The sequence below is a fragment of the Mobula hypostoma genome, chromosome 3 (assembly GCF_963921235.1).
Source record: "Mobula hypostoma chromosome 3, sMobHyp1.1, whole genome shotgun sequence".
NCBI classification, from domain to species: Eukaryota; Metazoa; Chordata; class Chondrichthyes; order Myliobatiformes; family Myliobatidae; genus Mobula; species Mobula hypostoma.
Window position 1 is genome coordinate 146,212,559 of NC_086099.1, and position 27,546 is coordinate 146,240,104.

The window sequence follows — 27,546 nt, forward strand, 5'->3', positions numbered from 1 at the left end:
AATAACAAGAGGAGGGCATGTCCCAGAAGGTGAGGGTCCTTAATGGCGAATGCCACATTCTTGAGGCACCTCCTGTTAATGATGTCCTTGGTGGTGGGGCTGGTTGTGCCCATGATGGAGCTGGCTAATTCCACAACCCTCTGCAGCGTCTAGTGATCCTGTGCTTTGGAAACTCCACATTAGACTGTGATGCAACCAGTCAGTATGCTCTCTAATTTGTAAGAGTCTTAGATGGCATATTAAATCTCCTCCAACTCCTGACAAAGCAGAGCTTCTGCTGCGCCTTTTGCAGGATTGCATCAATGTGTTGTTGTGACAGCACTCAACAAGATGATCTATTTCTCTTGTGTAAACTTCTTTATCAGCATTTGAGATCTTATCAACAACAGTGGTATCATCAGTGAACTTGTAGATGGTATTTGAGCTGTGCTTAGCCACACAGTCATGGGTAGAGAGACTAGGGTATTGGGTAAGCCTGTATCCTTGAGGAGCACCTGTGTTTATTAGCCAGCAAGGTGGAGATGTTATTACTTATCAGCTCTGGCTGTGGTCTTATACAGAAGTTGAGGATCCAATTGCAGTGTTGGGGGGGAGGGGTGTACAAAGGCCCAGGTTTAGAAATTTGTTTATTAGTACTAAGAAAATGGTGGTGTTGAACACTGGGTTGTAATCAATAAAAAGCACCTTCCTATAGCTATTGTCCAGATGCTCCAAAGCAAAGTGTTAAACCCGTAAGATTGTGTCTGTTGTAGATCTGCTGTGGTGGGGGCAAGTTGCAGTTGGACTAGTCCTTACTCAGGCAGAAGTTAATTCTAGCCATGACCAACCTCTCAAAGCACTTCATCACAGTAGATGTGAGTGCTATTGACACTAATATAAATAATCTAGTGTTTCCGAAGGCACACACTCAGCGATTCAGGAACAGCTTCTTCCCCTCTGCCATCTGATTCCTAAATGAACTTTGAAGCTTTGGACACTACCTCACTTTCATTATTATACAGTATCTCTGTTTTTGCACATTTTAAAAAATAATCTATTCAATATACATAATTGATTTACTTGTTTACTTATTATGTTTTATTCTATTTATTTTTTTCTCTGTCTCCGCTAGATTATGTATTGCATTGAACTGCTGCTGCTAAATTGACAAATTTCATGTCACATGCCAGTGATAATAAACCTGATTCTGCTTATGATTGGCTCTTCAATATAACCCGAAGAGTACAACTTAAAGGCTTTAGGTATACAGGCCTGTGCCCTAACAGCACATCTCTGAAACATTAAAGGATTGTTTGGTCACAGACAGAACCTTTGTAGGAAAGAAAGATCATTTGACATGCAAGATTGTGCAGGTTTGGCTATCAGAATAACCTAAATTTAGCTGTGAGCTCAGTTACTAAGCTCAGCAAACCAGAGACAGTCAAGCTTAGCTCTCAGCCTGCCGTGAACCAGTTAATTTTATCAGAATACATGCTGAGGTATGGCACTATCTATGGTAGAGGGAAGTAAATTAGTCAGTTTTCCTTCAGTTATTTTTAATCTGAGGATTTCTGCTAGAAAGTATGATTTGTATCAGCTGGGTGAGAAAAGGATTGAATTTAGTTGTCATGAAGACATATTGTTGAATGGTCTGATGATCTGCAATCCCTCAACACTTAAGAATTACCTTTGTTGCAATGGTACTGAGTTAGTTTCTCCAGCAAAGTTTGGCAGGAAATTAGATTGTGAAAGAAAATCAGTATTTTAACTGAAAATACACTAATGTGAAACATTTAATTTGTCTTCAAATATAAATTGGTTGAAAAATTGTAAAAATTGTAATGTACAATAATTTTAAAACTTTAATAGTTGAAACTGCATCTATGGTAAAGAAAATAAAGAAAATTCTACAATTTCAATATGTAAAGGAAATCTTATGTATACTGTACATTATACATGAAATTAATATTAACTCCTGCAACCCCTCTCAAATTCAGCTGAATTTGTCAATTTGTTCCCTTGCACTTCTTTCATCATCAGAAACCTCATTTTTTGGGGGATTTGTCCCAATTCTTTTTCTTTTTCCTTTCAAAGTTTAGCTCTTGTCTTCTTCTCACCCCCAATAAGTTAAATTTCATATGGTGTAATAAGAGAATAAAATAAAATAAAAGAAAAACAAATGGATCAATTGATGTTTTCAACTAAAATGTGATAGGTTTTGATACGCATCAGGAACTGAGAACCAGTGCGAACACCACTCAACTGCGATAGTTTACTGGAATTTAAAATAGAACAGATGGAAAACCACACCTGCTCACAAATCTTAATATATATATTGTTTCTCTATGAAAGGATAACAAATAATTGTGGAGATTGGAACATGTCTTAAGATGTGTTTTCATAAGGGTAGTTCTCAAAGTTCCAGATATCAAGCCTTTACTGATACCTTTAATAAAGTAGAAATAATATTTTTCTGTTGGCTGATGTGGAACAGCTGAGAATGTATCAGCATCCTTGTCTTGTGAGAGAGAGAGAGCAGCACAGCTAATTAATTAGCTTTATGATGGTGAGAATATATCAAACATCATTCATATAATTAGTAGGTTTTCCTGGATCACTTTTCCAAGTCTTCATTGCAGACTTGGTACAAACATGAACCGAAGAACTGAATTCTATAGATGAAGCAGGAGTGACTGTCCTTGATGTCAAAGCAGCATTTTACCCCGTGTGTCATCATAAAAGACCTGGTAAAATGTCAAGGAACATCAAGATAACCGTATTTCAATGGTTGGAGTTACACCTTGAAGGGAAAAAGATGGCTGGGGTAAATGGAGGTTAATTGTCATACTCCCAGAACATCACTGCAGGAGTTCCTCAGGGCAATGTTTTGAGTCCAATGATATTCAGCTGCTTCATCAATGACCTCCCCTCCATCGTAAGGTCATAAGATGTGTTGTTACAGATTAGTGAAGGAAGCAATCCATGCCTACGTGCAGCAAGACCTAGACAACATTCCAGAATGAACTGATAAGAAGTAAACAATATTCATGCCACAAAGGAACAAGAGACTGACCATCTCCAACTTGAAAGTCTAACTTCCTATCCTTGACTATCAATAGCATTGCCATTGCTGGGTGCCCCACCATTAACGTCCTGAGGTTATCTAACACGTGCTGCACATAAGCATTGGAGCTTCATTTGTTGAAGAATCTGAATGAGATTGAGCATTGTGAGACCTAACCTTATGAAGAAAGGAAGATAATTGATGAAGCCGCTGAACACTGTGACATCAAGAGCAGATCATATGATGAATGACATAATCCCTAACTCCTCAAAGCCTTTTCACTACCTATAAAGCATAAATGAAAAGTGTAATGGAATACTGTCCACCTGCTTGCATGACTGCAACTCCCATAAGGCATAAGAAGCTCAATAACATCCAACAAAATTTACCCTATCCACCCCCTAAACATGAATTCCCTCCTGTGTACAGGGGCTGCAATGTGTACCATCTACATAATATACTACTGTCATAAGTAAATTCCATTATAATATCATTTCCCAAACCAATCATCAATGGTGGCATATTCATGGAAACCCCACCACCTGCAAGTTTCTTGTCAAGTCTCACGTCATCCTGATTTGGAAATAAATCATTATCCTTTAGGGCCTAAATTCTTGAACACCAAACCCAGAAAAATCATGTGAGTACCTGAAGGACTACAGCAGCCTGAACACAGCTCTCCTCCTCAAGGTCAGTTAGGGATGGACAATAATTGCTGACCTTTTCTATGTTGCCCTGAAAAATAAAGAAACAATGCAGAAAACATTTATATAGGTTCAGGACAAACAAATCAAATTTATGAAAATGTGTAGTAATATGATTCACAGTCCTGATCTACGATGCTTGTTTGTATTAGACCATATTTTTGCTTTAAATGTCAAATTATATTACAAGCAAATTAATCTGAGAGAGCATTTCCTATTTAAAGTTGACCCGAATTAAGTCAGCAAAATTAATAAGGGATGAGAATGAAACAGAAGTAAGAGGGGAAAGGCTTTTGCAACGAGCTCTCAATTTATCCTTTATCAAGGTTCACTACAAGATGCTGGGTAAAGTCATTTGATGCTAAGATTACAGATTCTGCTAAATACTTCCTGTTCAACTGCGTGGTAAAAAGTGGATGCGACAGGATGTTTAGTATTCAAGTTAATATTGCAGTACTTCTGAGATAATATCATTGAACTTGCCTTCTCTCAATTATCAGATAATGAGATCATCTGACTTGACTGGAAAAAATGTGGAAAAGATGTCTTTATCTTCCCATGTCAAATGCTATCACTGAAAATAGACCTTGTTGACATGGGAAAATAACAGGCTTTAAATCTTTTAACTTCCAGTCAACAGTGAACTGCTGTACCTAATTTATCTACTCTGTTGCCTTATGGATATATATCTCTTCCCACAGTTATCTTTGTGAATAATATTTCCATAATTGAAGTTTAAGTTTCACATTAATGTTATTTAAAAGAGTTATTTCTTGTAAAAATACTTCGGTTAAATTTTTTTCTTGTTTGTTAACACAGGCACATCATGTAACGGTTTTGTTATGGTAACTACCATCACATAAGGAAATACAATTTGAAATTCATTCAAGGTTAAATTGACAAAACAAGTGTCAGTAAACATTGTGGTGAGGCTGTTACTTGTTGACAGAATCATTATCTTCTAATGTGAAATGAAACTTGCTGCTCTTGCTTTGTGGTTTATGTGCCCACTGATGTAGCCTAACACACTGTACATTTCAGCAATATGGAACTGCTGAAAAGGAAATCAAAACCTCAATTGAGCAGGCCATTTATGTGAGACCTTTTTATAAATTCAAAGCATGACATGCGCATACCCAACTAATTGGCTGCAAAATTCACTTCACTGAGCTAAATTTAAAGCTGTGTGGCATATGAGTCACATGTAATATTGATCTGTGGACAGTAATTGAGGTAGAATGTCAAATGTGACTGCCCAAGAAGTCCGTAAGTGGCTTTGTCAGCGTACCCAGGGGTGGGAAAAGTCTCCTGATTTGATTTGGATTGGTAACCACTCACTCTGCTGGAGGCATTCATATTCCAAATTCTTTGTAGCTTCAGCAGTTTAATCACATCACTGAGAAAGTGGGATGGTGGCTCAGTGTGGCAGAGCTATTTACATATTTATTCTAGCTTTCCAGTTTTCCAAGGTTTCCACTCATTGCCACTACATGGCTGCTTCTTCAAAATGAACAGCACAGAAAGCCTGGCTGAGGGTGATATGTTTCAAATGAGCTGCGAGACTTGAGAGTAGATGTGGAAGAATGAGAAAGGCACTAATATACTCACCACTTGATCATGAATCAATTTGTTTACTTTCCTGCAAAAGTAAAATATTGCAGTTGCTGGAAAAATTTAACAGATCATAGAGCATCTGGGGAGTTAGAGATTTATGGGTTTAAGGTCAGTGATCTTTCATCAGAACTGAGAAAGGGACAAAATAGAATTATACATTTAGAGCAGGGGAATGAATAGGAGAGCCCCTAACTTGCCCATGTGGCCAAGGTATTTACAGCACTAATTCACTTGAGCTTCTGATTAATGGTGACTCCCTAGGCAGTTAGATCACCATTCAAGTAAAAAATGTATTCCCTGACACGGAAACTTGCTCCAGAAGTGTTACTAATTACTTTGGAGCTTCCTCTTGGGTTGTTGGCCTCATTTCCATGTTTGACTAGCTTAGTGCTCTGAGAAGCAAAAATATAATTGAAATGGGTGTTAATTGTTACCACTTTGCTTATTCTGAGACTCACTGCCAAGGTCCATGATCTAACTGATTAGTGGATGCATTTCTATTCACTGCTAGCTGATCAGGAAAGTGCTAAGTTCTAAAAGTTGTACTTCATCCTCTTGAAGTGCAGTATGTGCTTCCTAGACTTTGGGGCATCCTGGTCACTTCCAGGAATGTGCTGACTCCAATAAATTCAAAATCTGACAGAAAAATAACAATATTACAACAAAGGACAGTTATAGATTAGATACTTGTATCTCCTGGAGCTGCCATCGTTTAATCAGAGATTAAAAGATATCAGATATTTCCACATTTATATTTACAGACGTGAACTTACAAATTCTTGCTGTTCTGAAAGACCTTCCCCCTCAAAATTCCCCACTGACTTTCAAATTCTTCTAGGTGCATGCACTTCGATAGGAAAGCATCTTAACTCCCTATTCTCATCTACAGTAATTAATTGTTCCCTGGTAAAATGATTGTAACCTTTCACTTAGAGGTTGAAGAACTCATTCATAGAATTTTGAACTATGCTCAAGGAAAACTTATAGATATTCACCTGTGAATCGGAGGGGCAGAGTGAAGTGATGATGGCACTAAACGGTGACTCCTTTGCCTGCATCTTCGGAAACAGCTCTATTTCTATCTTTGATATTTCTTTTGTTCCTTTTCAATGTTCTTTTGAAGGCCCTGACCTGGAGTTACACTCTGACTTCAGTTCTTCGCAGGAATGGGACCCACTCTCAGGGCCTCACCACCGGCCACAAGGACATGGCCTGGAAGACTAGCATGCTGGATTTTCATGGCAATGGAGATGGATTGATTCTAAGCTGGTGCCCCTGACTGAGGCGTCGTTGCAGAACATCAGCAGCAGTGGGCTAGCTGCCATGGGCTGTGTGTCCAGAGAGTTGCACCATTCCGGGACCAATTCCCTGGGTATGGAGCTCGGAAAAAGTGATGCAACATATTTTTAACATTATAAATCAGTGAGTTCTTTGTTATGTCTTCCCTCTCGCTGTGAAACAGGGACATCTCTTTTTCCCTTCTGTGTGTGTGTGTGTGTGTGTGTGTGTGTGTGTGTGTGAGAGAGAGAGAGAGAGAGAGAGAGACACACACACTAAGGTATGTTGAATTACCGGGTGAACATGTAGTTTTTGGGGTACTGCAAGTCTGTGTCTTTATTGATGCTTTGCTGCACGCTTGAGAGATCGGTGGCGGGTGCTGATGCTTTTTTGCTGGCGGGTTGTGGGGTTCATTGCCTTGCTGCTGCTTGTGCATGGGAGGGCGGAGCTGGGGGGGAGGCTTTGGGGTTCTAACTTTTAACTGTCATTCATTCTTTGGGCCAATCCTCTGTTTTCATGGATGTTTGCAAAAAAAAAGAATTTCAGGTTGTATACAGTATATATTTCTCTGGCATTAAATGTACCTATTGAAACCTAATTTCTGTGTCCTTCTCTATGTCTGGAGCGTATCTTTTGGGTTGAGGTGGTTCTTTAGTGTTCAGAATTCTCTGCAGATAACTAGGTTATTGAACAGTCATTGGTTGTGGTTAAGTGTGATCTGAAAAAACCAAATACCTTTTCCTTTTTTTACATAGGTGATTACAGCTACACAGATTCGCATCTTGCATGCATTTTACATAAATTTACATTAGTGATTATTATTTCAAAGTGCATTAATATCAGCAGACCTCCATGTAGCTCCTCAATAGGTCCCCAGTATGGGCAAAAATTAGCTTTAAAATTGCAAAGCTAAAATGAAACACCTCCATCATTATTTCCCTACACCCTCATCTTGTAATGTTCTAGAACAAAGTGTGAACCAGCTGCTCAGGTCTAACACAAGCTTGTCTGTGCCCCCTGATGGCTAAGCCAAAACTGACAGTTCCACAGATAAAACTATTGTCTATTTGCGTGCAGTGCACAGAATGTTACCTTAAAAGTAGCAAGCTTACTTGGAATATAGCAAAATTTGATTCTCTGTGTGGTCCGAATTACCTTTTCTTGATAATATATTGCTTCACCCATGCCCTTTCAAGTATGGCCAAATAATTTTCAAAGTGCCACTTTAGAGGGAAACAACTACTAATGCAAGTCTAGCTGCTCTTTGTGTACAGAGAACATTAACTTACATATATATTTGCAGAAGATCAATGTGTTTATCTCTCTGTGTATTAAATACTACAGCCTTAATAGAAAGTGCAGAGTCATGCTTTCTTTTATAGTTCATAACTTGAGAATTATTCTTGTAGGGTGAGCATGAATACTTCCCATACTTCTGTTTTTCTCTCTTGATTCTATTCTTCCAAGTCATTCTCACAAAGGCCACTCCAACTTACCACATTCAAATGCTCTGTTGCAGAGGTTGCCACAGATACAGTCAAATTGTCAAATAAACACTGGTTATAAAGCACTCCCTGGAAAGCTGAATAACATATCAGTGTTAAGCCAACAGCAAGCCAAGCTTCAAGCTGAATCTCCATGGTTTCAAATATGCTGGAATAAGTGTCATCAGGCCCTTCTGCTGAAGAGGGTCTCATGGTTGTTGTCCTGGACCTGCCTTTCCACAGCCTAGCAAACACATTTTTCAAATTATCTGCTTTGAAAAAGTGGGATATACAGCGGACAAAAAATTAACCAGTGAATAGAATATGCTTAGATTTTCAACTGCCATTTGATAAACAGGGGTTAATTACTGAAAGTAAAAGCTTGTGGCTTTTGAGGTAAAATAATGTCACAGATACTGACTGGATGATAGGAAACAGATTGCACAAAAGTCCTTTATTATTATTGGTAAGCAATGAGTACAACAGGAATTTGAGGCAAGATTTCAGTGTTAAAATTTATAAAAATAATTTGGATAGATACCTAAGGATGGGTTGTTAAATACGCTGAAGCCAACAATGATAGGTAGAAAATTATGTCGCAAGAAAACATAGAGGATTAGAAGAGTGGGCAGAGATGTAGCAAATTGAATATGTGGGAAAGGTTTATTACTTCATTTAGACAGGTAAAAGAGATCCACTTTTCCTAAATGGCGTGAGTTTTGAGATACAGATGGGTGGATCTGTTGTATAGATCATAAAGGATAGCATGCAGCTAAGTAAATGACGAGGAAATCTATCAATGCCATTTATTGTAATAGGCATCGAAACCAAGATTAAATGGTGATGCTTCTGTTAATAGAATGTTGGCGAGACATCGAGAATACCATGGACAGTATTGGTCTCTTCAATTAAGGAAGGAAATTAATGCGTTGGAAGTGGTTCTGAGAAATTTTAATAGACTAACAGTTGACTTGAGGAAAGGGTTGGACACGCTAGGTTTGTATCCATAAGAATTTGGAAAAGTGTGAGAGGATTTGATTGAAACATAAGATTGTGAGGGGCCTTGACAGGGTGGATGAGGGAAAATCTAGAAGCAGGTGTCACCATTTATAAGTCAGTTTGTCCATTTTAGGTCGAATGAGGTAAGAATTGTTCTCTCAGAATGTTGTGAATATTTGGGAATTGCTTCCTCAAAAGATGGTGCAAGCAAAGTTGAATAATTTGATACTTGATCAGCAAGAATGTTAAAGCTTACTGTGGGTAGACAGTAATGTGCAATGAGGTTACAGTACGATCAGCTACAATCTTATAAATGGTAGGGTAAACTCGAGGGTCTGAGTAGCCTTCTCCTACTTCTAATTTGTATGTTTATATGATCTTTAGTTAATGAAATATTAATGACAAAAAATAAAAAGTGGTTTTGAAATTACCATTTTCTGGGATTTCTGCGGATAGAATAAAGCACTACAACTGTGTTTTGTCCTGCTTGTTGGTTTAGCAGTGAGTAAATGCTGCAGTGTAAGGGCCCTAATTTTCAGATGAGCTTTTATAAACTCATAGTGGTGGGTTTGAGAAATTGCATGGTGCTCTTGTACAGTGAATTTCTCTGTTGTGCCCTAACAGCAAATATCACTAAAACTGATCATTTGTTTTTGATCGCTTTGCTGCTTCTGGGACCTTGCTGAATACAGATTGGTTGTTCCATTTTCTACATTAAAACAGAGACTGCAGTTCAAAAGTTTATTCATCTGTAAAAAAACTTTCAGACATCCTGAGGTCACCATCTATGTTTGCAAAGTGCAGGATTTACCACATTTTCATGTATTATTTGCACTCTTATGCAGCACCATATTTTCTAACTCAAGAGTAACAGATGGATTTTAATAAACAGGCATGAGACTAAATGAGACAACAGTATTCACCAAGGCAATACTATAATTTTTATAGAATGTAAAGCTATTGATATTTTCAGTACAATTTGGACGTTAATTAAAAATCCTTGGAGAGATAGAACAAAATTAGCCAAAAGTCTCTTACAGAGTAGGTAAAAACCAACTTTGAGGGGGAAATAAAGAGCCTTGACAATGTTAGCTTCTGTGGCTGAATAGTCCTAAGATATTTATATCTAAAGGAGACATGCCAGCACCTCAAGTTTCTTATAAGTTTCAACTGGTGTGTAACTCTAACTTTGAAGGGTGCGCTATTGAAAGCATCCTGACTGGTTGCATAATGGCCCGGTGGTACGGCAATTCAGGAATGCAAGAGGCTACAGAGGCAGCCCGGACCACTGTCGGCATAACCACTGACAGCATCCAGAGAAGGCATCTGAGATTGAAGATCCTTCCGCCGAGACCATGCCCCCTTTTTGCTGCTACTATCAGGCAGAAGATACAGAATCCTGAAGTCCCATGCACTAAGTTCAAGAGCAAATGCTTTCCTACAATCAGCAGATTTATGAACCGACCTGCAGAAATCAAATCCTACCCATCCTAATTCAGCAGTGGAACTCCACAGACCACTTCTTCCACAGCCATGGACTTTATTTTACACCAAGATCTTGCTTCTGCTCATTTTTTTTTACGCATGGTATAAATTGCTGTATGCTTTGTATTCTGTGCCTCGTCTATAGCTAAGTGTCTATGATGCTGTTGCTGCAGACAAGCTTTAAACTGTAGCCTATCTTACCATACTTGTGCCAAAAACTCGATTTGGCACTCACCAAATTGTTCACATTCATATGTAAATCTTGGCAATTTAGATTATTTCACTTATAATCGCTTGATTTATGTCAATTAGCTCTATGATCTCCCCATAAACTTTTAAGTTTTGCTATTTCTTCCCACGCTTTCTCTGCAACCCCTCTAAATGCTCCCTCCCTAAATTTCCCTGCAGTCTCTCCCATTCTCGCAGTCTACTTCTCCGGGGAGTACTTTTCACCTGCTCCATCCCTGCTCATGGTAGACCCATACTCTTCACCCCTGCCCGCCATAGACCCACACTCTTCATCCCCGCCCGCCGTAGACCCACACCCTCCATCCCCGCCCGCCATAGACCCACACCCTCCATCCCCGCCCGCCGTAGACCCACACTCTCCACCCCCGCCCGCCGTAGACCCACACCCTCCACCCCCGCTCACCGTAGACCCACACTCTCCACCTCCGCCTGCCGTAGACCCACACCCTTCATCCCCGCTCGTCGTAGACCCACACTCTCCACCCCCACCCATTCTTCATCCCCGCCCGCCGTAGACCCACACCCTTCATCCCCGCCCACCGTAGACCCACACCCTCCACCCCCGCCCGCCGTAGACCCACTCTCCACCCCCACCCACACCCTTCATCCCTGCTCGCGGTAGACCCACTCTCCACCCCCACCCTCCGTAGACCCACACTCCACCCCCACCCACACTCTCCATCCCCACCCTCCGTAGACCCACACTCCACCCCCACCCACACTCTCCATCCCCGCTCACCGTAGACCCACATTGTCCACCCCCACCCACACTCTCCATCCCCACCCTCCTTAGACCCACATTGTCCACCCCCACCCACACTCTCCATCCCGGCTCACCGTAGACCCACTCTCCATCCCCACCCTCACCCTCCGTAGACCCACACTCTCCATCCCCGCTCACCGTAGTCCCACATTGTCCACCCCCACCCACACTCTCCATCCCCACCCTCCGTAGACCCACACTCTCCATCCCCACCCTCCTTAGACCCACATTGTCCACCCCCACCCACACTCTCCATCCCCACCCTCCGTAGACCCACACTGTCCACCCCCACCCACACTCTCCATCCCCACCCTCCGTAGACCCACACTGTCCACCCCCACCCACACTCTCCATCCCCACCCTCCTTAGACCCACACTGTCCACCCCCACCCACACTCTTCATCCCCACCCTCCTTAGACCCACACTGTCCACCCCCACCCACACTCTCCATCCCCACCCTCCGTAGACCCACACTGTCCACCCCCACCCACACTCTCCATCCCCACCCTCCGTAGACCCACACTGTCCACCCCCACCCACACTCTCCATCCCCACCCTCCGTAGACCCACACTGTCCACCCCCACCCACACTCTCCATCCCCACCCTCCGTAGACCCACACTGTCCACCCCCACCCACACTCTCCATCCCCACCCTCCGTAGACCCACACTGTCCACCCCCACCCACACTCTCCATCCCCACCCTCCGTAGACCCACACTGTCCACCCCCACCCACACTCTCCATCCCCACCCTCCCTGGTCTTCAGAGAGCCGTAGGGACCAATCGCGATGCTGTGTCCCATGATGCCGAGCGGCCGGCGCTGCGCTCCGCTCCGGACCACGTTCCACTCCCGGGGATCGTTCTGTCGCTTGTATCCGAAGACGATGGAGAGCGTCGCTTTCTGCATAGCTTTGCTGTTTGGTGAGTGCAAGGCGTCTCACTTGCAAACGCCGAAATCCTATGTCGATGACGCTGTGTGTTGGGTGTTATCTTCTGGACGGAGGCTTCCCATCCAGCCCAGCTTTTTCTCTCTGATTTCACCTAGCCCAGCCTCCCCCTTGCCTTATCCTGCCCGACTCGGCCCCTGGCCCTGCGCCCGACTCCGCTCCTTGGGGTTAAGGAGCTGCAACGTCGGGTTCCGCCCGCATTGCACCAGATTTCGGCATACCGCCCGCGGCTCCGGTACCCGTTGGGGCGCCGCTGTCTGCTCAGCCTTCCATGGCTCCTCCCTTCACCAACTCGGCAAGATGAAAGATGCAAGTGATATTTGCTTCCTAAACTATCCGTTCTTTCTGCCCTGTGCTAGAAATTAACTGATGCAGTGTTAAAAGTTTGGTCCGTTAGGATTAGCACTATCCCCCGCCACCATTGTTCAACATCTTTTAAATCAGTTTCGATCAGAATGTGACTTGTTTTTCCTAAATGCTTTTAAAAAAAATCACAGGAATCGGTTTTCATAACTCATGGTAAATTTACAAACTGGTGTTGACGGTATTGAATGAATTACTATTTGCAGTTAAGTAATAGATTTGAAAATATGGTTGTTTAAAGGCAGTAACATACATCAAAGTTGCTGGTGAACGCAGCAGGCCAGGCAGCATCTGTAGGAAGAGGTGCAGTCGACGTTTCAGGCCGAGACCCTTCGTCAGGACTAACTGAAGGAAGAATGAGTAACTGATTTGAAAGCTGGAGGGGGAGGGGGTGATGCAAAATGATAGGAGAAGACAGGAGGGGGAGGGATAGAGCCGAGAGCTGGACAGGTGATAGGCAAAAGGGGATACGAGAGGATCATGGGATAGGAGGTCCGGGAAGAAATACAAGGGGGGGGGAACCCAGAGGATGGGCAAGAGGTATATTCAGAGGGACAGAGGGAGAAAAAGGAGAGTGAGAGAAAGAATGTGTGCATAAAAATGAGTAACAGATGGGGTACGAGGGGGAGGTGGGGCCTTAGCGGAAGTTAGAGAAGTCGATGTTCATGCCATCAGGTTGGAGGCTACCCAGATGGAATATAAGGTGTTGTTCCTCCAACCTGAGTGTGGCTTCATCTTTACAGTAGAGGAGGCCGTGGATAGACATGTCAGAATGGGAATGGGATGTGGAATTAAAATGTGTGGCCACTGGGAGATCCTGCTTTCTCTGGCAGACAGAGCGTAGATGTTCAGCAAAGCGGTCTCCCAGTCTGCGTCGGGTCTCGCCAATGTATAAAAGGCCACATCGGGAGCACCGGACGCAGTATGTCACCCCAGTCGACTCACAGGTGAAGTGTTGCCTCACCTGGAAGGACTGTTTGGGGCCCTGAATGGTGGTAAGGGAGGAAGTGTAAGGGCATGTGTAGCACTTGTTCCGCTTACATGGATAAATGCCAGGAGGGAGATCAGTGGGGAGGGATGGGGGGGACGAATGGACAAGGGAGTTGTGTAGGGAGCGATCCCTGCGGAATGCAGGGGGGGGGAGGGAAAGATGTGCTTAGTGGTGGGATCCCGTTGGAGGTGGCGGAAGTTACGGAGAATAATATGTTGGACCCAGAGGCTGGTGGGGTGGTAGGTGAGGACCAGGGGAACCCTATTCCTAGTGGGGTGGCGGGAGGATGGAGTGAGAGCAGATGTACATGAAATGGGGGAGATGCGTTTAAGAGCAGAGTTGATAGTGGAGGAAGGGAAGCCCCTTTCTTTAAAAAAGGAAGACATCTCCCTCGTCCTAGAATGAAAAGCCTCATCCTGAGAGCAGATGCGGTGGAGACGGAGGAATTGCGAGAAGGGGATGGCATTTTTGCAAGAGACAGGGTGAGAAGAGGAATAGTCCAGATAGCTGTGAGAGTCAGTAGGCTTATAGTAGACATTAGTGGATAAGCTGTCTCTGTCTCTGGAGAGGGTTAGGGTTCTGTCTCTGTCTCTGGAGAGGGTTAGGGTTCTGTCTCTGTCTCTGGAGACAGCTTATCCCCTGATGTCTACTATAAGCCTCCTGACTCTCTCAGCTATCTGGACTATTCCTCTTCTCACCCTGTCTCTTGCAAAAATGCCATCCCCTTCTCGCAATTCCTCCGTCTCCGCCGCATCTGCTCTCAAGATGAGGCTTTTCATTCTAGGACGAGGGAGATGTCTTCCTTTTTTAAAGAAAGGGGCTTCCCTTCCTCCACTATCAACTCTGCTCTTAAACGCATCTCCCCCATTTCACGTACATCTGCTCTCACTCCATCCTCCCGCCACCCCACTAGGAACAGGGTTCCCCTGGTCCTCACCTACCACCCCACCAGCCTCCAGGTCCAACATACTATTCTCCGTAACTTCCGCCACCTCCAACGGGATCCCACAACTAAGCACATACTTCCCTCACCCGCCCCCCCTGCTTTCAGCAGGCATCGCTCCCTATGCGACTCCCTTGTCCATTCGTCCCCCCCATCCCTCCCCACTGATCTCCCTCCTGGCACTTATCCGTGTAAGCAGAACAAGTGCTACACATGCCCTTACACTTTTCCTCCCTTACCACCATTCAGGGCCCCAAACAGTCCTTCCAGGTGAGGCGACACTTCACCTGTGAGTTGGCTGGGGTGATATACTGCGTCCGGTGCTCCCGATGTGGCCTTTTATATATTGGCGAGACCCGACGCAGACTGGGAGACCGCTTTGCTGAACACCTACGCTCTGTCTGCCAGAGAAAGCAGGATCTCCCAGTGGCTACACATTTTAATTCCACATCCCATTCCCATTCTGACATGTCTATCCATGGCCTCCTCTACTTTAAAGATGAAGCCACACTCAGGTTGGAGGAACAACACCTTATATTCTGTCTGGGTAGCCTCCAACCTGATGGCATGAACATCGACTTCTCTAACTTCCGCTAAGGCCCCACCTCCCCCTCGTACCCCATCTGTTACTCATTTTTATGCACACATTCCTTCTCTCACTCTCCTTTTTCTCCCTCTGTCCCTCTGAATATACCTCTTGCCCATCCTCTGGGTCCCCCCCCCCCGTCTTTCTTCCCGGACCTCCTGTCCCATGATCCTCTCGTATCCCCTTTTGCCTATCACCTGTCCAGCTCTTGGCTCTATCCCTCCCCCTCCTGTCTTCTCCTATCATTTTGGATCTCCCCCTCCCCCTCCAACTTTCAAATCCCTTACTCACTCTTCCTTCAGTTAATCCTGACGAAGGGTCTCGGCCTGAAACGTCGACTGCACCTCTTCCTACAGATGCTGCCTGGCCTGCTGCGTTCACCAGCAACTTTGATGTGTGTTGCTTGAATTTCCAGCATCTGCAGAATTCCTGTTGTTTGTATTTAAAGGCAGTAACTGGATGCAGCAAAATTTAGGATATTTGCATAACAGTTTCTCAAAAGTGGCTAAGTATTTAGACTGTGCAGGAACTTCAATTGCTTAAACCTTTTAAAATGCCAGATTACATTCAATTATTTAAAAAAATTAGCAAGGAAGACTTATAGCTCTTTGCCTTCCTTCATAAATAGTTGAAATTTTCGAGAAACAGACAGTGCCAAATAGAATTCTCTGTTATCAGAGACATAAACAAGTGACAAAAGTACACAGCTGGTTCAATACTCATTTATTTGCTTTCAGAACCTGGAAAAAAAGCTACAGCTTTTCAGCTGTTATTGAGCTGTGACTTTTGAAATCAATTTAAATTTTTATGTAAATAATTTATAAGGAGATATTGTTCAGACTTGGATTATTTTTCTCTGGAGGCTCAGATACTAAATGGTGACCTGAAAGAAGATCATAAAATTGTGAGTGGTCTGGATAGGGTAGGTAGTTGGAGACTGTTCCCAAGGCTGGAATTGACAAATACTTGAGGGCATTATAGGCCAGTTAGCCTGACTTTGGGGGTTAGGAAGTTGTTGGAGTCCGGTATTAAGGACGAGGTTTCGGGTACTTGGAAGGACTTGATAAAGTAGGGCAAGGTCAGCACAGTTTCCTAAAGGGGAAATTCTTACCTGACAAGTTTAGGGTCACAGTCATATAATACTACAGTACAGAACCAGGCCCTTCAAACATCTAGTCCATGCCGAACTAATTGCCTAGTCCCATTGATCAGCAACAGGACCATAGCCCTCCATCAGCTCCACCCCATGTACCTATCCAAATTTCTGTTAAATGTTCAAGTGGAACCTGTATCCCTCACTTCCACTTGCAGTTCATTCTGTGCTCTCATCACCCTCCAAGTCATGGGTTCCCAGACTTGGGTCCATGGACCTCTTGCTTAATGGTATTGGTCCACGGCAAAATAAAGGTTGAGAACCTCTGCTCTAAGTGAAGAAGTTCCCCTTCATGTTTCCCTTAACATTTCACCTCTTACTCTTAGCCCATGACTTCTAGTTCTAGTATTAGCCACCCTCAGTTGGAAAAAATCCCTAGTATTTACCTTATCATACCCTCATAATTTTGTATACCTCTATCAAATCCCCCCTTATTTTCCGACATTCTGGGGAACAAAGTCCAAACTTCGTCAACCTTGGAATATTGTGAGCAGTTTTGGGCCCCTTACCTAAGAAAAGATATGCTGGCTTGGAGAAGGTCAAGGGGAGCTTTACAGGAATGATTTTGGGAATGAAAGGGTTAACTTGTGAGCATTTGATGCCTCGGGGCCTCTACTCACTGGAATTTAAAAGAATGGGGAGGGGTCTTATTGAAGCCTATTGAATATTGAAATGTTTAGGTAGAGTGGATGTGGAGAGGATATTTCCGATAGTAGGGGAGTCTAGGACCAGAGGGCATAGCCTCAGAATAAAGGGACATCCGTTTAGAACATGAGATGGGAAGGAATTTTTTTTTAGCCAGAGGGTGGTGTATCTGTGGAATTCATTGCTCCAGACGGCTGTGGAGGCCAAGTCATTGGGTATATTTAAAGTGGAGGTTTATACGTTCTTTGATGCCCTGACTAATCAAGGTCTTGGGGAGAAGACAGGAGAATGGGGTTGAGAAGGATGATCAATGAGCCATGATGAAATGGCGGAGGATAAAAGTTGTTAAGAGATGTATGAGTCACCATTTTGGCACAGAAATTGCCTGAAACATGCGGCCAGGACTGGTAGTGGAACAGATACAATAGTGTGTTTAACAGGTATTTAGATGGAGACATGGACAGACATGGAATGGAAGGAGATGGAGTACATAAGGCAGATGGAATTAGTTTAATTTGGAATATTAGTTGGAAAAGACATCTTGCACTGAAGGGGCTGTTCCTGTGTTCAAATGAATGAAACCCTTTTAGCCAAGGGAGAAGTTACAAGGATGGCTCGTGAAGCACAATAATCTCACTACAGAGAAAGTGGGGATTAAAGATTAGTATGTTGGTAGTTGATGATTAAATGTAGTGTCTTTTATGTTGACTGGAACATTTATTTGTTAGTTACAATATAATTAATTACTGCTTGAGACTTGGGCACATAGTCTAAGGTGGAGATGGAAAATGGCAACGTTTGCCCTCTGTATCAGACAACCAGCTGCAGAATTTTGTTTAAAAAAAGTTGCTATTTTATGGTGTGGTCTTCCAGAAAGCAATCATCCGTGCTGCCAAAAGTGGTGCTGTGGTGTAGTGTAGCAAAGGTAACAGCAGGGAGTGCTTCACCCGGAACAGTCCAATATAAGGTTATGCTCCTGCCATGGCAAGGGCCTCAGGAAAGGACAATCATTGCAGTAATTTTTATTCTCTTCTTCCAGACCTTTCAGATAAAACATTATGTGATGTAGTATTTTCCAAGGCATTCATACTCCTCCCCCCCCCCATCAAACCTTCCTCATCAAATGAATGGATGTCCAAAGTTAGTTGGCTTGCATGCCTGTAATGAATTGGCACTGGGATAGTACAAAGAGACAAACACGAGAAATGTGAGTTGTCTTAGAGAGCAATGGTATGAACCAAGCTCTATTGCTGTTACAGCAGCAGCTTGGGAGAGTCCTCTTGTGGAAGAAAATCAGCTCCATGAGACCTTGGGAGGTTGTTAGATCAAATGTGCATGTAGAAATTTGTCACTGGTAGTTAGCAATATCAACACTGTTAACTAAGTTTAAAATCTCTATAAAATTCATGCATTCTATTATGGTAAAGTGGAAGAGTGATTCCCTTTCCTGGGACAATATCTAACGAATGCATTACTCATGCTCTACTTGGATTTTATTTTTATTCATACTGTTGGCTATTGATACTTTAGCAATAAATAGCCTGTTAATTTGGTGTTGTTTTGAAAAGTCTATTTAGTAAGCCTGACAGATGGCGTTCAAATCAAAATATGGGAGAATAATGGAATCAACAGTTATCGCGTTAGCAGGAGTAAGACTGCTAAGGTGATGGAGGGTGAGTCTGGTTATGTCAAAATGTGTTTCATAGAAGGTTTGTCAGAGTCACAGTTGCATAATTTGTCTTTAACACTTCAATTTTGTTATAATTGTGTTTGTCTTCCTTGTTCTCTAACTATTGAAAAATGCTGACATTTTGATAACATGATTTCTTTTAAATAAGTTAATTGGCTTAATTCAGTTGAATGCCACCTTAAGCTTGCACTATTTATACCCTTGTTTTTACTGTAATATGATGGATTCTGCTTAATTGGGACACATCGGACTAGTACATTTTGGCTTAATTAAGCAGCCATCCAACTGAGCCAAAGCTTCATGGAAATGGTTAAAAAGGTATAAACAAAGGCAAACGGCAGTTTAATGTGTAACAAATTATGTATTTAAATAAAATAGGGAACAGATCTGGACACTACCAATGCAACTGGTATTTACTTGGATTTTCAGAATGCCTTTGACAAGGTGCCACACTCATTGCTGTTAAACAAGATCTGAGCCCATGATGTTAGAGAATAAGGTACTAGCATGGATAGACAATTGGATGACTGAAAGAAGTTAAAGAGTGGTGATATAGGGGGCCATTTTCAGGATGGCTTGTGACTAGTAGAATTCAGCAGAATTGGGTGTTCGGACACCCAGGTTATGCATTAATAATCTGTGTGAAGGAACTGATGGCATGTGGCTAAGTATGTAGGTGATATCAAGATAGATAGAGGAACAGATAGTATTACAGATGCAAGAGTCTGCAGAAGAACTTTGCCCTGTATCTTAGGAAGAAGTGCTGGCCCTGGAGAAGATTCAGAGGACGTTCACAAGAATAATTCCAGGAATTAAAGGTTTAACATATGAGGAAAGTTTGATATCTCTGAACTTGTACTCATTGGAGTTCAAAAAAGTGAGGGAGATCTTGAAACATATTGCATACTGAAAGGTCTGGATAGAGAGGACATGGAGAGGATGTTTCCATTAGTAGGAGAGTCGAGGATTTTAGGGCACAACCTGAGAATAAACAGACGTTCCTTTAAAATTGAGTTGAGTTCTTCAAAATTGTATTCTTCAGCCATAGGGTGGCGGATCTTGTGAAATTTGTTGCCACAGAGTGCTGAGGGGGCGAAACTATTAGATACAGTATATTTAAAGCACAATAATAATAAGGCATCTGTTAGTCTTGCGAGACCATGGATCTGCTCCTGGAAAGTCTTCACTCTCCAGGGTGCAGGCCTGGGCAAGGTTGTATGGAAGACAGGCAGTTGCCCATGCTGCAAGTCTCCCCTCTCCATGACACCGATGTTGTCCAAGGGAAGGGCAAGGGCTGATACAGCTTGGCGCCAGTGTTGTTGCAGAGCTCTGTGTGGTTAAGTGTCTTGCTCAAGGCCACAATACGCTGCCTCAGCTGGGGCTTGAACTCACGACCTTCAGATCACTAGTCCAATGCCTTAAACACTTGGCCACGTGCCCACTTAAGGCACAAATTGTTATGTTTTTCATTGGGAAGGGGTTTAAGGGTTATGAGATGAAAGCAGGAGAATGGGGCTTTAAAAAAGATCAGCCATAATTGAATAACAGAACAGATTTGGAGGGCCAAGTAGCCTAATTTTGCACCTATGTCTTATGGTTTTGTAAAGAGGACACTTTTCAAAGGGATGTAGACAGATTAATGCAACAAAATGCTGGAGGTGTTCAGCAGTTCAGGCAGCACCTATGGGAATGAGTAAATAGTCGACGTTTTGGGCTGAGAACCTTCTTCAGGACTGTGCAGACGGATTAGATGGGTGGGCAAAAAAATTCAGATGAAGTATAATGTGAAGAAATGAGAGATTTGCTTTGATAAGGAAGAATAAAAAATTGCTGAGAAACTACCAAATGATTGTGTGCAGAATGTCCGAGGAAAGGCTCAATACAAAATGCATTTAACAGGAAGCATTTGAAGACTAATGTGATAAATGTTTTTATTATAAGCAAGTTGGAATTAAAAAAAAGCAAACTTGCAACAATTGTGCAGGGTTTTGAGTTCGCATATGGACAGTGTGTATAGCTTTAGTCTCTATCCCTGTGAAATGACATTCTTTCCTTGGAACTGGAAGGCATCAGAGCTTGATGGTATACCTAACACAAAATACTCTGCAGATGCTAGGGTCAAAGCAACGCTCACAACACGCTGGAGGAACTCAGCAGATCGGGCAGCATCCATGGAAACGATCAGTCAATGTTTCGGGCCGGAACCTTTCGTCAGGACTGTAGGGGGAAGGGGCAGAGGCCCTATAAAGAAGGTGGGGGGAGGGTGGGAAGGAGAAGGCTGGTAGGTTCCAGGTGAAAAACCAGTAAGGGGAAAGATAAAGGGGTGGGGGAGAGGAAGCAGGAAGGTGATAGGCAGGAAAGGTGAAGAAAGAATAGGGGAAAACACAATGGGTAGTAGAAGGAGGTGGAACCATGAGGGAGGTGATAGGCAGCTGGGGGAGGGGGCAGAGTGACATAGGGATAGGGGAAGGGAGGGGGAGGGAATTACCGGAAGTTGGAGAATTCTATGTTCATACCAAGGGGCTGGAGACTACCTAGACAGTATATGAGGTGTTGCTCCTCCAACCTGAGTTTAGCATCGGTGAAACCCGACACAGATTGGAGGACCGCTTCATCGAGCACCTCCGCTCCGTCTGCCACAACAGACAGGATCTCCCGGTTGCCACTCACTTCAACTCTGCTTCCCATTCCTATTTGGATATGTCCATACATGGCCTCCTCTACTGCCATGATGAGGCTAAACTCAGGTTGGAGGAGCAACAGCTCTCCAGCTCCTTGGTATGAATATAGAATTCTCCAACTTCCTGAGGAGCAACTTGCTGATGACTTCCATCACTTTGCTGGTTGAGAGTAGACTGGATGGGTGGCCAGATTTATTCAGATTGTATTTGTTGTTACTCTTCTGAAAAAGATAATTTCCCTCCCATCGTCCGATATGCAACTTCAGTGTGATGTTTCACTATGCTGCAACAAATGCAATTAACAAACTATGATGTAATAATTTAGTAAGGGCTTTAAAGCATTAGATGATATCAAGCACATGATTTAATACATAGTACTTAACAAAAAAATTTAAAGCAGTACTCCATGCTGTTGCTCCAATCTGCTAATTAAATTTGCAGATGATACTATATTGATTGGCCTTATCTCAAATAATAATGAGGCAGCCTACAGAGAAGAAGTCATCTACCTGACACAGTGGTGTCAGGAAAACAACCTCAACTTCAATGTCACAAAAGGAGCTGGTTGTGGACTACAGGAGGAGTGGAGACAGGCTAGCCCCTATTGACACTAACGGATCTGGGGTTGAGGGGGTGAACAGCTTTGAGTTCCTCGGTATACACATCACTGAGGATCTCATGTGGTCTATACCTAACGGCTGTGTGGTGTAAAAAGCACAACAGTGCCTCTTTCACCTCAGATGCTTGAAGAAGCTCAGCATGAGTCCTAAATCCTAAGAGCTTTCTACAGGGGCACAATTGAGAGCATCCTGGCTGCCTGCATCACTGCCTGGTATGGGAACTGTACCCCCTTTAATCGCAGGGCTCTGCAGAGAGTGGTGTGGACAGCTCAGTGCATCTGTGGATATGAACTTAACATAAGAAATAGGAGCAGGAGTAGACCAACCGGCACATCGAGCCTTCCTGCTATTCAACAAGATCATGGCTGATCTGTCAGTAAACTCAGCTCCATCTACCTGCCTTTTCCCCATAACCCTTAATTCCCCTACTATGTAAAAATCTATCTAACTGTATCTTAAATATATTTCGTGAAGAAGCCTCAACTGCTTCCCTGGGCAGAGATCTCCACAGATTCACCATTCTCTGGGAAAAACAGTTTCACCTCATCTCCGTCCTAAATCTTCTCCCCTGAATCTTGAGGCAATGCCCCTAGAGACAAACTTCCCACTATTCAGGACAGTTACAGCAACAGGTGCGTAAAAAGGGCCCAGAGAATCACTGGGGACCACCCCAATAACACACTTTTCCAGCTGCTACCATTCGGGAAGTGGTACCGCAGCGTTAAAGCCAGACCCAACAGGGTCCTGGACAGCTTCCACCAGGCCATCAGACCGATTAATTCATGCTGAAACTATTGTATTTCTAAACTATATTGACTGTTCTGTGTATATCTTACTGAACATATAATTTATTACAAATTTACTATAAATTCCACTTTGTACATTTAGACGGAGACGTAACATAAAGATCTTTACTCCTCATGTATGTGAAGGATGTAAGAAATAAAGCCAATTCAATTCAGTACAAAAAAAATTAGATTTTGCAGATAGCATTCAGCTGTATCAGTCTTTTTTCGAAATGTTCCTTTGGCACAAACAATTTAATATTGTTTGGATTTTGCAAAAACAAAAATTAGTGAGTTGATAAAGTACTGATCTAGTTGTAGCTTGTTGCAAATCTGGGCACATGGATTAGTGATTCTTATTCACTATTGGTTGTAAATTGTGGCAAATACATTAAATCTGTGCTGTTGCTCAAAGTTCCAAATCTTGTTTATGATTCCCTCGCCCTGCCATTTCTACGCCACCTGGTGTTGTTCATTCACTTAAAATTGCCTTAGCTGTTCTTTTAAAAACAGAATGTCACTTTTTGAATTTTGATTGTAGAATTTCAGTCTGACAATAATTTACCACAGGACTGGAAGGCGGCACTAGTGCAATCGATACCCAAGGGGTTTATTTGCATTACTGAGACATTGCACATTTTATATGATGTAATTTTAGTCCTCCCTTAAAAGCTTAGATTTGAGCGGTAGGTGTGTGAAAGTGCATGTATTGTTCACTAAGGCTGTGTGAGCATTCGTTGGTTTCAGATTGTGAAAATGAAAACTTCCTGCTGCAGGCTTCGTTGAGGTCTGAAAGCAATCTGCCAATGTTGACTGGATATAACAGTCAATCTTACAGGAACATTTAAAATAATTTGAAACTTTAAAGTGGTTACAAAAACTATTTTGGTATAAAGTAGTCTGTTTTAAATACAGAAGAGTACGTAGTTTAAGGTGCTGGCATTACAACCAATCCTGTCGGTAAGCTGACAGCTTTGTTTACACCACTATTATTTCCATTTTCTTTTTCCTCTCATTACGTAGGCCTTACATTATTTACATATGTTAAATTATTTATTCCTTTTAGTTTTGAGTAGACTAAATTTTACACGTCTCTCATTAGGCTAACTAGCATTTAAAGACTACATTTGCAATAATTGATAAAATGTGTTTGTTGTCTCCGCAAAATTATTCACTGTTGCCTACGTGTACTGTGAAATCACATGGGACAAATTGGAAACCGTGGTTTTTAACTGCATTATTCCTGACTGGACAAAGAGTGAAGAGATTAAGTGCCATTAGTGAGCAAGGATTACACAAGTAGTCTTTTAAGTGTAGTCACCATAGGTGATTCCATAATTAGAAGGATAGATGGGTGTTCCTGTAGAGTCTTTGTGAATCCTACATATTTTATTACCTCTAAAGGCTGATTTATACTTGTGCATACTGGCTTACGCTGTCGCCTACTCAAGTGGGCTACGCCGTTGTGAGCATTTATACCTGTGCATTGGTGTGTCTGCGTCGCTCTGCGATTCACCGCCAAAACGCTAGTTGGCGGGGTTTCTATGCCACTGTGTTGAGTTTCTTCGTGTTGAAACTCAACAAGCACAAAGAAACTCAAACTTCAAACAATGGCAACTGAAACTGAAGGAGGGTGAATTTTCTGTGCTTGTCCGGCCACTGAGAGACATGGATGAGAAATGTATTTCAAATATTTTCGGATGTCGGCAGGTAGATTTGACGATTTGGTTCATCGTCTCCAACCATTTATTTTGCATCAGTGTACGCACAGTATACTCAGAGACTGGCAATCATCATTCGAGTTTTAGCTCCAAGTGGAAGTCAACAGGCTGTAGCAGCTAGCTACAAACTGGCGTCAAGCACAGGGTCCTCCATAATTTCGGAGGTCTGTAAAGCTTTATGGAAAGTGTTGTAGCCAGAGTTCCTTCCCTGCCCTTCACTCGCCCAATGGGAAGCTATTGCAGTATAGGAGGAAATGCAATGCTACCAAGCGGACCGATCACAGTTATTTCGGTCTGCATCGCCGTGACGCGTAGTTACATTTTGGGAGAGGTTCGCGTTAGGTTACGGTGTAGGGTTCGGCGTAGAGTACAATGTAGGGTATGCGGCTACGCCGTACATTTGAGCACAAGTATAAATCAGCCTTGAGGTGCCAGAGGAAAGTACATCAAGGGATATTTTGTAGGGGAAGAGATTACACCAGATATTGTGCTACCCTTTGTATATCAAAGACATACTAGGGATGGGTTTTGATCCCACAGTCAAACTCTCAGCTACTAAAAGGAAATTAAAAGCTGGATCTTAGATTTGTGATTACTCCCAGTGTCACGTAGAGGGAAGATGTGGAAGATCTACATGTGACCTGAAGGATGTTACGGCAGAGAGGGTCTCAACTTCTTGGGACCCATTCTATGGAGGAGGTGCTGGAGAACTCCAGCTAGCAAGGTCTGGGATCCGTGTCCTCTCACGGAGCTTGACTAGTGTGGTTGAGGACAGTTTAAACAAAATTAATGGGCTGGGTACAGGCTTATAAAAGTAGAACAGAAGGAGTATGAACTGATGCTGTGTTGGATAGGAGCAGTGTTGTGGATAATGTGGAAGACTAACAGGTTTAGAATGTCCATTTATACACGATATGGTGAGCCACAAGTATAAATAATTGTAGGAATATGATCTGATCTTGGTAAAGCAATTGTGATATCCAGGCCCTGCCCCCTTCTGACTACTACCATCAGGAAGGAAGTACAGAAGCCGTGGGTCCCACACCACCAGGTTCCGGAACAGTTATCACCCTTCATCCATCAGGCTCCCGAACCAGCATGGATGTCAGTCACCACTACTCTGCCATCTACGGACTCACTTTCAAGGACTTCTTTGCAACTTGTTCTCAGTATTATTTTATTTCGTTTGCACAGTTTGTCAACTTTGGCACGTTTTATTTGTCAGTTGTCTTTCATATAGTTTTCTATAAAATTCTGCCATGTTTGTTTTCCTGTAATTGCCTGCAAGGAAATGAATCTCAAGATAGTATATGGTAACACATATGTACTTCGATAATAAAGTTACTTTGAATTTTGAAATGATAAGATTGGACATTGCATAGTTGTGCACACAAACTGTTCAGTAAAGTTGGGTACTGATAAACAGTTGGTGGCATTGCATCAGTGATGCCAGTGAAATGTTGGAAAAAGAGAGTGCATTTGAGGAGGACAAGGACATGAATCAATCTGACAGGAATTAAGAAGCAAACGGGGTATCGTCAGACAACTGGGAGCATTCTTTGGGTAGACACACGAGATTCTGCAGATGCTAGACTCCAGAGCAATACACACTAAATGCTGGAAGAACTTGGCAGGTCAGGCATCGTCTCCGGAGATGAATAAACAGTCACCGTTTCAGACCAAGACCCTTCCTCAGGACTGAAAAGGAAGGGGGAAGATATTCTTTTGGTCTTGGGAATAATGCCAGCAAGGGGGTAAAGGAACCTGCTGATGTGCACGATGTGTAGTGGTGATATTGGGAATATTCCCAATAAATAATCACTGAGGTTAGGGTAAGGGGAAGGGGGCGAGGAATTTCTGGTATGTTTCGGAACTATTCCTTGACCCACCCAGGAGGGAGGCATTGCTGCACGAGATGGGTCCAGAGGACCAAGTGACTGTGGGAGAATGTGTGTAACACGAATCAGTACTGTATATAAAAAGGTTAGGATTGGTCATAGAGAAGGGCAAAGAGTTTCTCAGTGAAATTAGCACCTTTTCACTTTGGTCCTCTTGCATGGTTTCAACGTGAACATTTTGGCATTTACTTTCCCCCACTACACATCCTTGACATGCTGAGTTTCTTCAGTAAATTGTTTGTTAGTCCTTCATTTAGGATGAGAGGCATTTTGTGAGGGTAAAATCAAACCCAGGGTTTACAGGCAAAACTCTTAAAGAATGTGTGATCTGTAGAATGGGATTATTTTGTATACAGGCTGGATACATTTCAACACTTGTGGAAGGATTCCTGAAATGACAACAGAGATAGACATTATGCTAAAGCAAGAAAACAGATAAACTAATAAACAAGTTAAATGCAACATCTTGACAAGTGAAGAAAGAAAACATAATAGAAAGTGAACTAATATAAAGAGTGTTTAACAGAAACTCAAGATCATTGTCTGGTATGCGAGTAGATTGGAGCAATAAAGAGGAACTCTCCAGGTCAAGCAGCATCTGTGGAGACACGGATCGTTGATGTTTTGGGTGGAGACCCTGCATCAGGACTGGGAACAGAGTCAGAATCGGGCTTAATATCACCGGCATATGTTGTGAAATTTGTTGTTGTGCTGCAGCAGTACATTGGAATACATAAATAAAAAAAACTAACTTAGAGTAAATATATATTTATGTTAAAAGTTAAATAAATGGTGCAAAATGAAAGAATAAAAATAGCGAGATAGTGTTGATGGGTCCAAAGTCAGAAATTTGATGACGTAGGGGAAAAAGCTGTGAATTGCAGAAGACCTCAGGTGACAGT

General features: G+C 42.7%; 1 protein-coding gene across 4 annotated transcripts in view; it reads left to right on the forward strand.

Annotated features, from left to right (window-relative positions):
• The first annotated feature begins 12,432 nt into the window (after positions 1–12,432).
• Positions 12,433–27,546, forward strand: part of sgce (sarcoglycan, epsilon) — a 93,545-nt gene continuing 78,431 nt past the window's right edge. The window contains exons 1-2 of one of the 4 annotated variants that reach the window (XM_063043822.1): positions 12,455–12,542; positions 18,818–18,922. In XM_063043822.1, coding sequence (XP_062899892.1) covers positions 12,506–12,542; positions 18,818–18,922 — 142 coding nt within the window. In that variant the 5' untranslated portion in view covers positions 12,455–12,505. Of the gene's footprint in view, positions 12,543–18,817; positions 18,923–27,546 lie in introns of all 4 variants that reach the window. The other 3 variants (XM_063043821.1, XM_063043823.1, XM_063043824.1) reach the window with 3 other exon arrangements.